Raw genomic sequence first — 16,845 nt, 5'->3', positions numbered from 1 at the left:
ATTAAATGATAGAATGTACAGGGTGCCTGGGTGGCTCAGTTGGTTAAGCGTCTGCCTTCAGCTCAGGTCATGATTCCAGGGTCCTGGGATCGAGCCCCATGTCGGGCTCTCTGCTCAGTGGGGAGCCTGCTTCTCCCTCTCCCTCTGCCTGCCGCTCTGCCTACTTGTGCTCTCACTGTCAAATAAATAAAATCTTTAAAAAAAAAATGATAGAATGTATAGTTGACATGGTTTGAATGGGTGCACTTATATGCAGATGCTTTCAATAAATACATGATAGTACTGTAAATGTATTTTCTCTTATGATTTAAATAACATTTTCTTTTCTCTAGCTTACTTTATTGGAAGAATATAATATGGAATACATATAACACACAAAACACAGTTTCATTGACTGTTCTGGTACCAGTAAGTTTTCTGGTCAACAGCAGATTATTAGTAAAGTCAAAAGTTGGGGAGTCAAAAGTTATTCACGTATTTCTGACTGCAATGGGTCAGTGCCCCTAACCCCCACATTATTCAAGGGTTAATTGTATTAGAGCTAATTGTCTGATTGTCAGGGTCATATTTTTAAGTTTTGTCACTTGTCAGGGTTGTACAGTAGTCATGTGGAATGTACTGATTTGTAGGATATAAATGCTATGGCAATCAGGCATAATCTAACAATTTACTTGCAAATGGTTCTGGGGGAAAACGTTCTTTTCTCTTTCTCTAATTTTTCTTTTCTCTAATTTTAAGACTGTCTTCAAAAAGTAAATCAAAAATAAACAGAAAAGGTGAAAAGTTTTAGGCAAATCTTATTTCACCATGAGGAAAGAGCTATGAATCAGTACTTAAAATTAAAATTATACATAGGTTTTATGGCACTATAAAAATTGTAATACATACAAACATTGACAATAGCCTTAGCAGCAATATATCAAAATGATGTCTGTGTAAATCTCCAGGTCCATATGTAGTAATATAAACTGGAAAATACTAAAAGGCTATCAATTAACACCCCTGAAGTACTAATGACAATTTGGTTGGTTGGGTGCTGTTTAAAAAGCTGGTATTTGGGCAGCTTGAAGCATGTAAAACCCAACAGTGCTGGTCTCCATGTATAAAACCTGCTTAAAAGTTAATTAGGTGCCAAGAAACATAGCTTAAAATATTATATAAACTTTCATTACACACATGATCCAGAACTATTTTCCTTTATTCAAGATTTTCACACGATATGTTTAGTAGGACACAATTAAGATGTTATACAAACATCCAGTAAATAAATTTTTAATGTTTGTCTTTCAGAACATATAATTTTTCTTCAAAATCTGTAAATATTCTTTTGAAGATTTCACTAGTAGATCGTCATTTACATGTGATTCATAAGTAGATTCTAAAGAGGAGGTCATACACCATGAGTCTGATTCAAATTCAGCAGCAGCTGAAAAGAAAAAGAATTACATTCTTTATCTAAAATACTTTGTAGTTAACTACAAGTTAGTAAAAAACAAAGTTGAAGCCTTATGAGTGTTAAAAAGAATGAAAAACATCTACATAGAACTACAATATAAAATACAAGATTACTTTTAAATATATTTTGCTCATGGTTGCCCAGTGAGTTAATTGCTATTGTGGATAAATATCAGAGCTTCTAGTTTTCTCATTACAAGATGAAATTACAAGATGATGACAGAGCCCACCCCTGAACAATCATATACTAGAAACTGAAAAATCAAACAGGCAATTTTAGAGTTGAATATACCATGACAGGTATAAAACAAGACACTATAAGAACACACAAAAGGGACATCCTAGTTTTCTATCAATACTGCCTGCTTTTTGGTGGAGGTGATATGTAAGTTGATACCTGAAGTACAAGGAAAAAGTGGGCCAGGTGGAGGGAAGACACATATACAAAGAACATATACAAAGAGTGAGGAAGAACACTTGTGGAATTGCAAGTAGTCTACGCTGAAGAGGTGCTAGAGCAAAGCAACAGAGTAGGGTAAGTAGCGACAGAGAAGGCTGAATAATCTGGCAAGAACCAAATTGACTTGGGTGTTTTTATTCCATATAAGGAACTTGGAATTTTATTCAATGGCAAAAGGTAAACCAATGACTGGAGATTTAAATATCACCTGTCAAGTGACAGCTATATGGACTATAGTTGCTTAACTATTACTAAGACAAGTCTGAGTTTTTTGGTCTTATACCACTAGCAGAAACAAGAATTTGAGAAAGCCCACATATTCAGGTTGACGGTTCCATAGGAATGGCAGAAGTGAAGGAAGATTATAGCCAGAAATAATAATAGATACATAGACATTTGGATATTTTTTAAAGTCTGAATGAACACGATGACTAAATGAGGAATAAGTAAGTTCATCATTATGTTAATGCTTTACATTTTTTATTGGCTATATATTTAAAAAAATTAATGTAGTACCTATTATCCAAACCATGGAAAGGGATGCCATTTACTATTCATAGTTTATTTCAGAAATCAATGACCATCTTAATTCATAAATTTGGCAACATACCTTCTAGTTCTCTAGTTATATTCCTTTCCATCTCCTGCTGAGATATGTCCATCTGAAATAAGTCAAATATTATTTATAATGTTCAAGTTAAACAAGAGACATTATTGTAGGAACTATATATAGCTTATGAAATGTGGTCTTTAAATAACACTTTTAGAGACTAAAACTAAGTTAGGGATTGCTGAAATAGAAAGATAATGACATAAATAAAATAAATCCCTACTTATTTTAATCTTAGGTAACTGAGAAGAAACATATGTAATGCTATTTAGATGAATCTGATAAAAAGTACAATTAATATTGGTCTATTGAATATACATACTTTCTGGAAGAAGAGGAAGATGGCGGAGGAGTAGAGGACCGTAGTTTTGTCCGGTCCCTGGAATTCAGCTGGATAGCTTTCAAATCATTCTGAAGACCTGTGAACTCAACCTGAGATCTAAGAAAAGAACTGTTGCAATTCTACAAATAGGAAAGCGACCACTTTCTACAAGGTAGGAGGTGTGGAGAAGCGAATCGGCGGTGATCCATAGGAAGATAAACCGTGGGGGGGAGGGAGCCTCCATAAGCCAGCTATCAGAAAGTGATAAAGCAGTGGTGTGCAAATCAGAACTTGTAGAAGTCTGCTCCGGTGAGGGACATCCTGCTTGAAAGGCACTCAGGTGCAGAAGCAGGGTGGAATCCTAGGTGGGACGGCCTTATCTCAGGATCCCCAGGGTCACAGAAAGAATGGGGGTGCCTGAGTATGGGAGAGTTCCCAGGCATTTGAGCAGTGAAGCCGGCTGCAATCAGAGAGCTGAGGAGGGGGCTTTCAGCTCAGTGTTGCCATAAACCACAAACTGCAGCCAGTTGGGCGACCGCTCTCAGAGCAGGGGCCATACAAGTGGCAGAACCAGGGCAAGACCTCCCTCCCTCTCCCAGGAGGAGTGGCACGAATGCATGCCACAGGAGACTGCAAAGTTTGGAAACTCCAAAGGGGGTTGCATGGCTGAGATAAAAATGTTCAGTCACAGGCTGGGTGTACACAGAATGCAGACAGAAACCAGGGAGGCGAGAGTGATTGACAGCTTCTCCATGAGGGCACACTGAGGAGTGGAGGGTGCCAGCTTTCAGCTCCCGGGCTGGACACTGGGAGGCTGACATTTTCATTCTCATCCTATAAAGTGGTGTGGAAAGCCTTCAGGGAACAAAAGCCACATAGAGCAATCCCGAGGCCCGGACTTAGCCTGGCCCCCTGGCAAGGGCAGTGCAGTACTGCTGGAGCAAAGACTCCTGAGAATCAGCACCACAGGCCTGTCCTCCAGAAAATCAGCAAGAACATCCGGCTAAGACCAAGTTTACCGATCACACAGAAATGCAAAACTCCAGCACTAGAGGAAAATACTATATAGAATTCATGGCTTTTTCTCATGATTCCTCAATCTCTCAATTGTAATTTTTGTTTTCCTTTTCAACCAATTTCTTATTTTATCAACTCGTTTTTTAAAACTTTTTCAATGTTCATTTTTATAATTACATTCTATACTTTCATTGTATTTAATTTTATTTTTGCATATACAGAAGTTTTTCTTTCTTTACAATTTTGGGGTGTAGTTTCTTCTAACAAACAGACCAAAATATACCCAGAATCTACTGTATTGCTCTGTTCTCATCACCTGTCTGATTATATTCTCTTTCGCCTTTAATTCTTATCTATTTTTTTGGTTTCAGGTCTCCTCTGATTTGTTAAGAGTAGATTTCTCTGGGGTCGTTGTTGCTATTTTAGTATTTCGTTCTCTCATTCATCTATTCTTCTCTAGACAGAATGACTAGATGGGAAAACTCACCTCAAATAAGAGAACAAGAGACAGTACTGACTGACAGGGACCTAATCAGTATGGATAAAAGTAGGATGTTGGAATTAGAGCTTGGAATAACAATTATAAAGATGCTAGCTGGGCTTGAAAAAGCACAGAAGACACTACAGAATGCCTTTCTGGAGAAATAAAAGAACTAAAAGCTTAACAAATCGAAATCAAAAGGCTATTAATGAGATGCAGTAAAAAATGGAGGCTCTACAGTATGGAGGTTCCTCAAGAAGTTAAAAATAGAGCTACCCAATGACCCAGTAATTGTACTACAAGGTCTTTACCCCAAAGATGCGAATGTAGTGATCAGAAGGCGCACCTGGACACCAATTTTTATAGCAGCAATATCCACAATAGCCAAACTGTGGAAACAGCCCAAATGTCCATCGACAGATGAATGGATAAAGAAGATGTGGTATATATACATACAATGGAATATTACTACGCCATCAAAAGGATGAAATCTTACAATTTACATTGACGTGGATGGAAATGGAGGGTATTATGCGGAGAGAAAAGTCAATCAGAGAAAGACAATTATCATATGGTTTCATACATATGTGAAATATAAGAAAAAGTGCAGAGAATCGTAGGGGAAGGGAGAGAAAACTAAAATGGGAAGAAACCAGAGAGGGAAACAAACCATGAGAGACTCTTAACTATAGGAAACAAACTGAGGTTTGCTGGAGGGGAGGTGGGTGGGGGGATGGGCATGAAGGAGGGCACGTGATGTGCAGAGCACTGGGTGTTATATACAACTGATGATTAACTGAACACTACATCTGAAACTAATGATATATCATATGTCAGCTAACTGAAGAGAAATTTCAGGAGTGCCTGGGTGGCTCAGTTGGTTAAGCGGCCGCGTTCGGCTCAGGTCATAATCCCAGGGTCTTGGGATCGAACCCATGGGCTCCTTGCTCAGCGGGGAGTCTGCTTCTCCCTCTCTGTGCTCTCTCTCTCACTATCTCTGTCTCTGTGGCAAATAAATAAATATGTTCTTTAAAATAAAATGAAATTTTAAAAAATTTATCATATACATATGGGTAATGGTGAAATGAAACATTATTTTTTTAAAGATTTTATTTATTTATTTGACAGAGAGACCAGCGAGAGAGGGGACACAAGCAGGGGGAGGGGCAGAGGGAGAAGCAGGCGCCCGCAGAGCAGGGAGCCCAATGCGGGGCTCGATCCCAGGACCCTGGGATCATGACCTGAGCCGAAGGCAGATGCGTAATGACTGAGGCACCCAGGCGCCCCAATAAAACATTATTTACTTATCTTTTCCAGACGGACTGAGCTATACTTAATAAAAATTATGTATTTAAAATAAAAAAAAAAATTGGAGGCTCTGCTATGATAAATGAGGCAGAAAGGAGAAGTAGTGATGCAGAAGACAAAATAAAATGATGGAGTATAGGGGCACCTGGGTGGCTCAGTCGTTAAGTGTCTGCTTTTGGCTCAGGTCATGATCCCATGGTCCTGGGATCGAGCCCCGCGTCGGGCTCTCTGTACAGCGGAAAGCCTGCTTCTTCCTCTCCCATGCCCCCTGCTTGTGTTCCCTCTCTTGCAGTGTCTCTCTCTGTCAAATAAATAAATAAAATCTTTTTAAAAAATTTAAAAAAATTTAAAAAATGATGGAGAATAAAGAAACTGAGAAAAAAAGAGAGATAAACAACTACTGGATCATGAGGTGAGAATTCAGGAGATAAGTGATACCATAAAGTGGAACAATAGTAGAATAATTGGGATCCCAGAAGAAGAGGAAAGGGGGGGGTGGCAGAAGGTATATTTGAGAAATTATAGCAGAGAACCTCCCTAATCTGGGGAAGGAAACAGGCATTCAAATCCAGGAGGCACAGAAACCCCAACCCCCTTCAACATCAATAAAAACAGGTCCACACCTCAACATAGAGTAGTGAAGCCTGCAAATTTCAGAGACAAAGAGAAAATCCTGAAAGCAGCTCAGCACAAGAGGTCCTTAACCGACAAGGGTAGAAACATTAGACTGGCAGCAGACCTAACCACAGAGACCTGGCAGGCCAGAAAGGACTGGCATGATATATTCAGGGTGCTAAACGAGAAAAATATGCAGCCAAGAGTACTGTATTTATCCAGCAAGGCTGTCATTCAAGCTTGAAGGAGAGAGAAAGAGTTTCCAGGACAAACAGAAACTAAAACATTTGTGATCACTAACCCAGCCCTGCAAGAAATATTAAAGGGGATCCTTTACGCAGAGAGAGCCCCAAAGTAACACAGACCAGAAAGGAACAGCGACAATGTACAGAAACAGTGACGTTACAGATAGTACAATGGCACTAAATTCGTATCTTTCAATAGTTACCCTGAATGTAAATGGGCCAAATGCCCCAATCAAAAGATGCAGGGTATCAGATTGGATAAAAAAGCAAGACCCATCGATATGCTGTCTGCAAGAGACTCATTTTAGACCCAAGGACACCTCCAGATTGAAAGTGAGGGAGTGGAAAACCATTTATCATGCTAATGGACATCAAAAGAAAGCTGGGGTAGCAATCCTTGTACCAGACAAATTAGATTTTAGACCAAAGACTGTAATAAGAGATGAGGAAGGACACTATCATAATGACTTAAAGGGGTCTATCCAACAAGAAGATCTAACAATTGTAAATATGTGTGCCCCTAACATGGGAGCAGCCAATGACATAAACCAATTAATAATAAAATTAAAGAAACACATTGATGATGATACAATAATAACAGTGAATGACACACTGGACTGTGGGAAACAGACCTCCACAACAACCACTGGTGCATGTTCGTTCAGACTCCGAGATCTCTGAGAAAACTCGATTTGCTGGGTTAAAAATAAGCCGAAAGGATCAGAGTGAATTGCCCTTGGGACGTGTGTGGTCTGTTCTAAAGTACGCAGCAGAAGATGTTTTGTAGATAGGAAGCCACCTGTAAACAGCACACTGTGCACTCCCCTCTTGGTTCCCTTGCCCTGTAAATAGCACACTGTGCACTCCCCTCTTTGTTCCCTTGTCCTGCTTTAAAGATTCTTATCATACACGCGGGACTAATCCTATGTACATGGAAGAATGTGCCTTACTAAGCCCATGCTGTAAATCATTAGAGATCTATAGCGCTGTAGAAGGTATATAAGATTATGGAAAATAAACCTCGGGACCTTGGGCTGATTGCTCGGGGTCCCCTGTGCCTCGCAAAACTGGCATCTCTTTTCCTCAGTTCCTTCACCGCCCCAGGTCCACGACTCTCTGAGGTCGACACTGGACCAGATGCACTTCACTGATAGATTCAGAGCATTCCAACCTAAAGCCACAGAATACACATTCTTCTCGAGTGCACATGGAACTTTCTCCAGAAGACATCACATACTGGGTCACAAATCAGGTCTCAACCGGTACCAAAAGTAGGGGATCATTCCCTGCAGAGTTTCAACCACAACGCCTTGAAACTTGAACTCAATCACAAGAGGAAATTCGGAAAGAACTCAAATACATGGAATGTAAGAGCATCCTATTAAAGAATGAATGGGTCAACCAGGAAATTAAAGAAGAATTAAAAGAATTCATGGGAACAAAGGAAAATGAAAACACAACTGTTCAAAGCCTTTGGGATGCAGCAAAGGCAGTCCGGGGAGGGAAGTAGAGAGCAACAACAGCCTTTCTCAAGAAACAAGAAAGGTCCTAAATACACAACCTAACCTTACACCTAAAGGAGCTGGAGAAAGAACAGCAAATAAAGCCGAAACCCAGCAGGAGAAGAGAATTAATAACGATCAGAGCAGAAATCAATGAAATAGAAACCAAAAGAACAGTAGAACACAGCAACGAAACTAGGAGCTGGCTCTTTGAAAGAATTAATGGGATCGATAAACCCCTGGCCAGACTTAGCAAAAAGAAAAGAGAAAGGATCCAAATAAATAAAATCCTGAATGAAAGAGGAGAGATCACAACCAACACCAAGGAAATACAAACAATTTTAAGAACATATTAGGAACGACGATACGCCAACCAACTAGGCAATCTGGAAGAAATGGATGCATTCCTAGAGAGATAGAAACTACCAAAACTGAAACAGGAAGAAACAGAAAACCCGAACAGACCCACAACCAGCAAGGAAATTGAAGCAGTAATCAAAAATCTCGCAAGAAACAAAACTCCAGGGCCGGATGGCTTCCCTGGGGAGTTCTAACAAACACTTAAAGAGGAATTAATGCCTATTCTTCTGAAGCTGTTTCAAAAAATAGAAATGGAAGGAAATCTTCCAAACTCTTTCTATGAGGCCAGCATTACCTTGATCCCAAAACCAGACAAAGACCCCACCAAAAAGGAGAATTACAGACCAATATCCCTGATGAACACGGATGCAAAAATTCTCATCAACATACTCGCCAATAGGAGCCAACAGTACATTAAGAGGATTATTCACCCCAACCTAGTGGGACTTATTCCTGGGTTGCAAAGGTGGTTCAACATCTGCAAATCAATCATCGTGATACGCTACATTAATAAAAGAAAGGACAAGAACCATATGATCCCCTCAATGGATGCAGAAAAAGCATTTGACAAAGTACAGCATGCTTTCTTGATTAAAACTCATAACGGTGCAGGGATGGAGGGCACATACCTCAATACCATAAAAGCCATGTATGAAAAGCCCACAGCATATATCATTCTCAATGGGGTAAACCTGCGAGCTTTTCCCCTAAGGTCAGGAACACGGCAGGGATGTCCACTCTCACCACTGCTGTCCAACATAGTACTAGAAGTCCTAGCCTCAGCAATCAGACAATGAAAAGAAATAAATCGTATCAGAATTGGCAAAGAAGAAGTCAAACTCTCACTCTTTGCAGGTGACATAATACTCTAGGTGGGAAACCCAAAAGACTCCACCCCCAAATTGCTAGAACTCATACAGGATTTCAGCAAAGTGGCAGGATATAAAATCAATGCACAGAAATCAGTTGCATTTCTATACACTAACAATGAGACAGAAGAAAGAGAAATTAAGGAGTCGAACCCATTTACAATTGCACCAAAAACCATAAGATACCTAGGAATCAACCTAACCAAAGAGGCAAAGGATCTGTACTATGAAAACTATAGAAAACTCATGAGAGAAACTGAGGAAGACACAAAGAAATGGAAAAACGCTCCATGCTCATGGATTGGAAGAACAAATTTGTTAAAATGTCTATGCTACCGCTACCCAGAGCAATCTGTGCATTCAATGCAATCTCTATCAAAATACCATCAACTTGTTTCACAGAGCTGGAACACATCATCCTAAAATTTGTACGGAACCAGGAAAGACCCCGAATAGCCAAAGGAATGTTGAAAAAGAAAACCAAAGCTGGTGGCATCACAATTCCGGACCTCAAATTCTATGACAAAGCTGTAATCATCAAGACAGTATGGTACTGGCACAAAAACAGACACATGGGCCAATGAAACAGAACAGAGAACCCAGAAACGGACCCTCAACTCTATGGTCAACTAATCTTCGACAAAGCAGGAAAGAACAGCCAAGGGAAAAAAGACAGTCCCTTCAACAAATGGTGTTGGGAAAAGTGGACAGCCACACGCAGAAGAATGAAACTGGACCATTTTCTTACACCATACACAAAAATGGACTCAAAATGGATGTAAGACCTAAATGTGAGACAGGAACCCATCAAACTCCTGGAGGAGAACACAGGCAGCAACTTCTGTGACCTGGGCCACAGCAACTTCTTGCTAGACACATCTCCAAAGGCAAGGGAAACAAAGACTTCATCAAGATAAAAAGCTTTTGCACAGCAAAGGAAGCGGTCGACAAAAACAAAAGACGACTGACAGAATGGGAGAAGATATTTGCAAATGACATGTCAGATAAAGGGCTAGTATGCAAACTCTATATAGAAAGAACTTATCAAACTCAACACCCAAAGAACAAATAATCCAGTCAAGAAACGGATGGAAGACGTGAACAGACATTTCTCCAAAGAAGACATTCAAACGGTCAACAGACACTTGAAAAAATGCCCAACATCACTCGGCATCAGGGAAATAAATACACATCAAAACCACAATGAGATATCAGCTCACACCTGCTGGAATGGCTAAAATGAACAAGTCAGGAAACAACAGATGTTGGCAGGGATGCAGACAACGGGGAACCCTCTTACACTGCTGGTGGGAATGCAAGCTGGGACAGCCACTCTGGAAAACAGTATGGAGGTTCCTCAAAAACTTGAAAATAGAGCTACCCAATGACCCAGCAATTGCACTACTAGGATTTACCCCAAAGATACAAATGTAGTGATCCGAAGGGGCACCTGCATCCCAATGTTTACAGCAGTTTTATGTATTTGAGAATGAGAGCTAGAGAGAGAGAGAGTGCACGAGTGGGGGGAAGGGCCGAGGGAGAGGGTGTAGCAGACTCTCACTGAGCAGAGAGCCTGAAGTGGGGCTCTGTCCCAGGACCCTGGAATCATACCTGAGCTGAAGACAGACACTTAACTGACTGAGCCACCAAGGCACCCCTCAGTACCCTACTTTAGACCCCATTTTGGGCATTGAATGAAAGGATACCTTTTATAAGAAAGGTCTAAGGAAGAACATTCTAGATGGGAATACTTGTAATATACAGTTGATCCTTGACCAACGTGTGTTTGAACGGTACAGGTCTACTCTACTTACACATGGACTTTTTTTGATACTGCATTGGAGTGTCTTTTCTCTTATGTTTTTCTTAATAACATTTTTGTTCTAGCTTATTTTATTGTGAGGATATAGTATATAGTACCTGCAATGTACGAAACACGTGTTAATGGATTATTTAATGTTATGGGTAAGGCTTCCAGAAGATAGAGAAATTAAGTCGAACTAGGCTATTAGTAGTTTAGTTTTTTAGATTCCATGCATAAGTGAAATCATATGGTATTTGCCTTTCTCTGAGTTATTTCACTTAGCAAAATACTGGGTCTACCAATGTTGTCACAAATGGCAAGATCCCATTCTTTTTTATAGCTGAGTAATATTTCATTATATACATATAACACATCTTCTTTATCCATTCGTCTATTGATGGACACTGAGGTTGCTTCCATACTCTCGTTATTGTAAATAATGTTTCAAAAAACACAGGGGTGCATACAACTTTTCGAATTAGTGTTTTCATTTTCTTTGGGTAAATACTCAGTAGTGGAAGTATTGAATTGTATCATATTTCTATTTTTAATTTTTTGAGGAACCACAACACTTTTTGACAGTAACATTATATTCAGGATTTATAAAACGAATAATCTGACAACATTACTAGACAGGCCTTGTAAAATTAATAACTCAATACCACTTGATGGGAGAAACTTTTATTGAAGCAATTTTATAATACCATTAACAAATACTATGTAAAATATAAACTACTTTTTCATATGACGTGACTTAAGGAACTACCAATGTAATGTTATTATCTTTTCCCCAAAAGCTCTTTTCCTAAATATTTACTTCTGTGACCTTTGTTTATTTCAAGGTAAGAATTGTGCTTCGTAGAAATAGCTTGAAGTCCATTAATAAATAGAACACATCTGCAATTTTATTTATACTTTTCCATTTATCAAAAATATAGGCGGGTAAGAAAATTATACACAGAAAAACAATGTACCAATGTATCAGCAAATTTTAATTTGAAGAATTATTAACTAGAAGGATTTTCTCATAACTGTTAGTTTTCAAACTATGCCCATAGTAATCTAACGTTCCACTGGGGACAAAGCAGGATTGAGGGACAAGGAAGTCTACAGGTGTAGTCTCATCTCTCCTTTAGCTAAACAGCTCTACCTGTCTCTGTTTTATATAATACAGTTTAATGCAAAAAAAAAAAAAAATTCAAGTTCTATTCTTTGGGAAAAAAGTTTTTCCAAAGGTATAAAAGTCACTCACTTCGTCAAAGTCCCTAATTTTACATAAGAGACAAAAAGGCCCCAGAGAGATTGCAGTTTGCCTGAGGTCAAAAAACCACCTAGCTGCAAGCCAGGAATGTGGTTTAGGTCTTACTGAGCCTAGAGTTTTATGCCAGTTACTTCCTCATATTCAGGAACAATGCATGCATTTTTAACTATAACTCAGAGAATATGAATACATAAAACTTTGTCATGTGGCTCAATAATGTTCAGGCATTAGGCACAAAATAGCTTTCTAACTAAAGTATAAATTTTAAAGTCATGAACAAAAAGAAAGGAACAGAAGTTATCTTAACTCCTTTTAGTAACAGTCAACATGTGCAATTTATAAGCATAAATTTTTTTAACCAAAGGACAAGGAACTTGAAGGAGAAAATCTTTAGTCGAACCAAAGAACCTGAAACTGAGGAAATTCTTCCTTGAAAGAATTATTCATTTCCTTCAAATAAAACTTTGTTTATCCAAATCAATCAACAAATGAGTTACCTATGTTGTGGGTTATTTATAGCAAAATTTAAAACGCACAACAGATTTCTCTTTACCATCTAGCATGCTCTGTCCAACCTCTCATCATTAGTTGGTATGTACAAAAGACATGATTAACTTTAATTAGAATTTAAATCAAGTCAGAAATTATAGGTAAACCTTCATTTCCATGTGAGGACTTTTCTCTACCTTCCTCACGACAGGAAGGGAGATTTACCTAAAGGGTGAATTTGGGAGAAGGCACTAAGCAATGCATACATGGTTCCAAATCTCTTCTTTAAAAAGATGTGCCTGCCATAGTAGCATGAATTCAAGTCTGCTCTCATCTTTGTGGGATGGGCATCAAACATTTGTTCCTTCCATTACAACTGTGTGTGGAAGTGCCTAATTTGGGATAAAGTACTGGGAAGCTCGCTGTGGCTACCTACCTAAACCATATCCTCCTATTTGTTAGTATGTATTACTAATAAAGTTACTAAGCTTATCTCCATCTGCCTGACTCCTGTGTTCTCAACTCAGAAAAAGAAGAGCAATGTCATCTGCCACCTACTCCACCACAGTTCCAACAAGAAAAATGACCAGACAACACTTAGACATGTTTTCTTCTTCCTTGACTTTATAACTAACATTCATTCTTCAAAGCAACATACTTTAAAGAGGGAAAAAGTTGAAAAGAACAACTTCAGAAACAAACATAGAAAGTCAGCCAAAATGAGGAGACAGGCGAGTATGTTCCAAATGAATGAACAATGCAACACTTCAGAAAAATAACTAAATGAAACAGAGATAAGTAGTCTACCTGATAAAGAGTTCAAAGTAATGGTCATAAAGATGCTCAGCAAACTTGGGAGGAGAATGGATGGATTCAGTGAGAACTTCAACAAAGAGAACATACAAAGAAGAACCAATCAGAGCTAAAGACTACAATAACTGAAATGAAAAATACACCAGAGGGAATCAACAGCAGATTGAAAGCTGCAGAACAGACCAGTGATCTGCAAGACAGGGTAGTAGAAATCCTCCAAGCCAAAAAGAAAAAAAAGAATTTTAAAAATGAGGATAGGTTAAGGGACCTCCTAGGATCGAGCCCCACATTAGGCCCCCTGCTCAGGGAGCCTGCTTCTCCCTTTCCCTCTGGCCCTCCCCTCCCACTTGTGTTCTCTCTTGCTTGCTCTGCTCCCTCTCTCTCTCATAAATAAATTAAAATAAAAAAAAAAGGAGGGGTGCCTGGGTGGCTCAGTCATTAAGCGTCTGCCTTCCACTCAGGTCATGATCCCAGGGTCCTGGGATCGAGCCCCACATCGGGCTCCCTGCTCAGCAGGAAGCCTGCTTCTCTCTCTCCCACTTACCCTGCTTGTGTTCTCTCTCTGGCTGTCTCTGTCAAATAAATAAATAAAATCTTAAAAAAAAAAAAAAAGGAAAGGCCATAACTAGAAGTAAAAAAATTATGAAAGAAAGTTTTATTGGGGGGCGCCTGGGTGGCTCAGTCGGTTAAGCATCTGCCTTCGGCTCAGGTCATGATCCCAGGGTCCTGGGATCGAGCCCCACATCAGGCTCCCTGCTCCGTGGGAAGCCTGCTTTTCCACCCTTCCCCTGCTCTCTCTCTCAAATAAATAAAATCTTTTAAAATAAGAAAAAGAAAGTTTTATTGGTAAAAGCAAACATACAGTAGAGGTAATAGATCAATCACTTTTATAAAGCCAGTATGAAGGTTAAAAGACAAAAGTAGTAATATCAATTATATCTACAGTAATTAGTTAAGGGATACACAAAATAAAAAGATGTAAACTAAGACATCAAATAAATAAAACAAGGTGGGGTGTAAAAATGTAGTGTTTTTAAAATGTGTTTGAACTTAAGTAACCATCAACTTAAAATAGACTGCTATATACATAGGATGTTATATATGAACTTCATGTGATCACAAACCAAAAATCTAAAGGCATCCAAGCATAACACTAAAGAAAGTCCTCAAATTAGAAGGGAAGAGAGCAAGACAATAAGGATGCCGAATGAAGGAACAAGATTGAGGCCTCATTTACCACAAGCCTATGCTACTTTTGTCTACATTAATAAGAACGTGAATATACCATCAAAACCATAAACCTATGTGCATTCATTGAAATGGATATTTTAATAACAATGACACAAAGGAAACTAGCTGCTATTTAAAGACTCCCTATCATTCCCATCTTAGTCATCAATCATTCAACTGATGGCAAGGTAGATATATGTGAACTTCTTTTTAAGAATTCAAATTGTGGGGCGTCTGGGTGGCTCAGTCACAGTTAAGTGTCTGATCTTGATTTTGGCTCAGGTCACGATCTCAGGGTTGTGGGACTAAGCCCTACATCGGGCTCCACACTGAGCATGGAGCCTGCTTACCCTCTGCTCCTCACCCCCTGCTTGCACTCCCTCTCTGGAAAAAAAAAAAATCAAATATTTGCTTGATTTAGCTATTTAGAAAATGCTCTACAACTGCTCAAGACATTTTGTAAAACGTGAAATAGAAGTGTTATAAGTAAAAAAAAATGCTATAAGTAAGAAAGCAATTAAAAATGTACTCTCATGTGAGAAAACAGGTCATGAGACTGGGCCCTATGTAGGGTTCCATGCTCGGGGGGGGGGGGGGATCTGCTTGAAAGTCGCATGCTCTCTCTCCCTCTTGTGCACTCTCTCTCTCTAAAATAATACAATCTTTAGGGGCGCCTGGGTGGCTCAGTCGTTAAGCGGCTGCCTTTGGCTCAGGTCATGATCCCAGGGTCCTGGGATCAAGCCCCACTTCGGGCTCCCTGCTTGGAGGGAAGTCTGCTTCTCCTTCTCCCACTGCCCTTGCTTGTGTTCCCTCTCTCACTGTGCCTCTGTCAAATAAATAAATAAAATCTTCAAAAAAATAAAATAAAATAAATAAAATCTTAAAAATAGTAAAATATGTCAGTTTAGTTATATTTACTAAATAAAGTTAATAATAGGTATCTCTTGAAAGTAAGAGCTCCAGGAACTAAAAAAAAATCGTAAAATTTCTGTCTCATTTCTTTATTAGCGCATATAATTATGACTTTTACTTAGTGTGTGTTAGTTAAACAACTCAGAATTTCACCAAATTAAAAACAAAAATTATATCAGAAATCTGAAACCCAAGGGCAAAAAGATAACTAACCTTGGTCAAGAAAGTCTCAACGCCATTCTTTGTAGGCCGTGAGCTTGAGGTAGGAATCACTAGGTTTTCTCTCGGAGCAACATATCTATTGAACAGTGAACTATTATTCATATTTCTAACAGAAGGCAATTCTAGGACAGGGCTCATAGCAATAGTATTAATCAAAGACTTTTTTTGCTGTGTCTCCACCAGAAGTTTGGTACTGGTCTCTGCCAGCTTCTCATTAGTCCTGTTAAGATTACAAAACACAATGCTTAGTATTTCATTTCTCCCCAAATCATTCCTAAGTGACTTGCATTTTTTTAAAGTTTCCATAATAGTAAACAGAATGTGCCATTAAACGGTGTTTTAACACTGAAAATGTGACAGAGCAGACCTACAATATATAATGATAGGTTTAAAATTGCTCTAAAGGACATATATTTCTAGAGGATTCCTAACTAACAAGTAATTCAAATTAAGGAGGGACAGAAATGGCTATTAGTGATGCACATGGCTTAACAGGTAATACCTGCTGCCTTCTGGAATGGCTGGACTTAACAAGATTCTTGAGGATGCCATTACACATACTTATATTTAGTAAACCAGGATGCCATTACATATACTTCTATTTAGTAAACCAGTTTAGAGATATAAAAATATAAAACCATCCCAGGGGGCTGGGTGCTCAGTCAGTTAACCATCTGCCTTCGGCTCAGGTCATGACCCCAGAGTCCTGGAATCGAGCCCCTGCTTTTCCCTCAACCTCTGCCTGCCGCTCCCCCTGCTTGAGCTCACTCGCTCGCTCTCTGTCAAATAAATACATAAAATCTTTAAAATAAAAATAAAAATAAACCATCCCTCAAAGACATTTTCAAGCATTGGCTTTCACCACTCTTG

General features: G+C 39.0%; 1 protein-coding gene across 1 annotated transcript in view; it reads right to left on the bottom strand.

The window, feature by feature from the left end:
- Positions 1-1,187: 1,187 nt before the first annotated feature.
- Positions 1,188-16,845, bottom strand: part of LOC135364298 (ankyrin repeat domain-containing protein 26-like) — a 362,531-nt gene continuing 346,873 nt past the window's right edge. The window contains 3 exon segments of the mRNA XM_064590297.1: positions 1,188-1,426; positions 2,526-2,577; positions 15,967-16,195. Coding sequence (XP_064446367.1) covers positions 1,287-1,426; positions 2,526-2,577; positions 15,967-16,195 — 421 coding nt within the window. The 3' untranslated portion in view covers positions 1,188-1,286.

The sequence above is a fragment of the Mirounga angustirostris genome, unplaced genomic scaffold (genome assembly GCF_029215605.1).
Source record: "Mirounga angustirostris isolate CCGP_5_RB_7025 unplaced genomic scaffold, mMirAng1.0.hap1 SCAF_5, whole genome shotgun sequence".
NCBI classification, from domain to species: domain Eukaryota; kingdom Metazoa; phylum Chordata; class Mammalia; order Carnivora; family Phocidae; genus Mirounga; species Mirounga angustirostris.
This window is presented reverse-complemented; position numbering and strand designations above follow the sequence as displayed.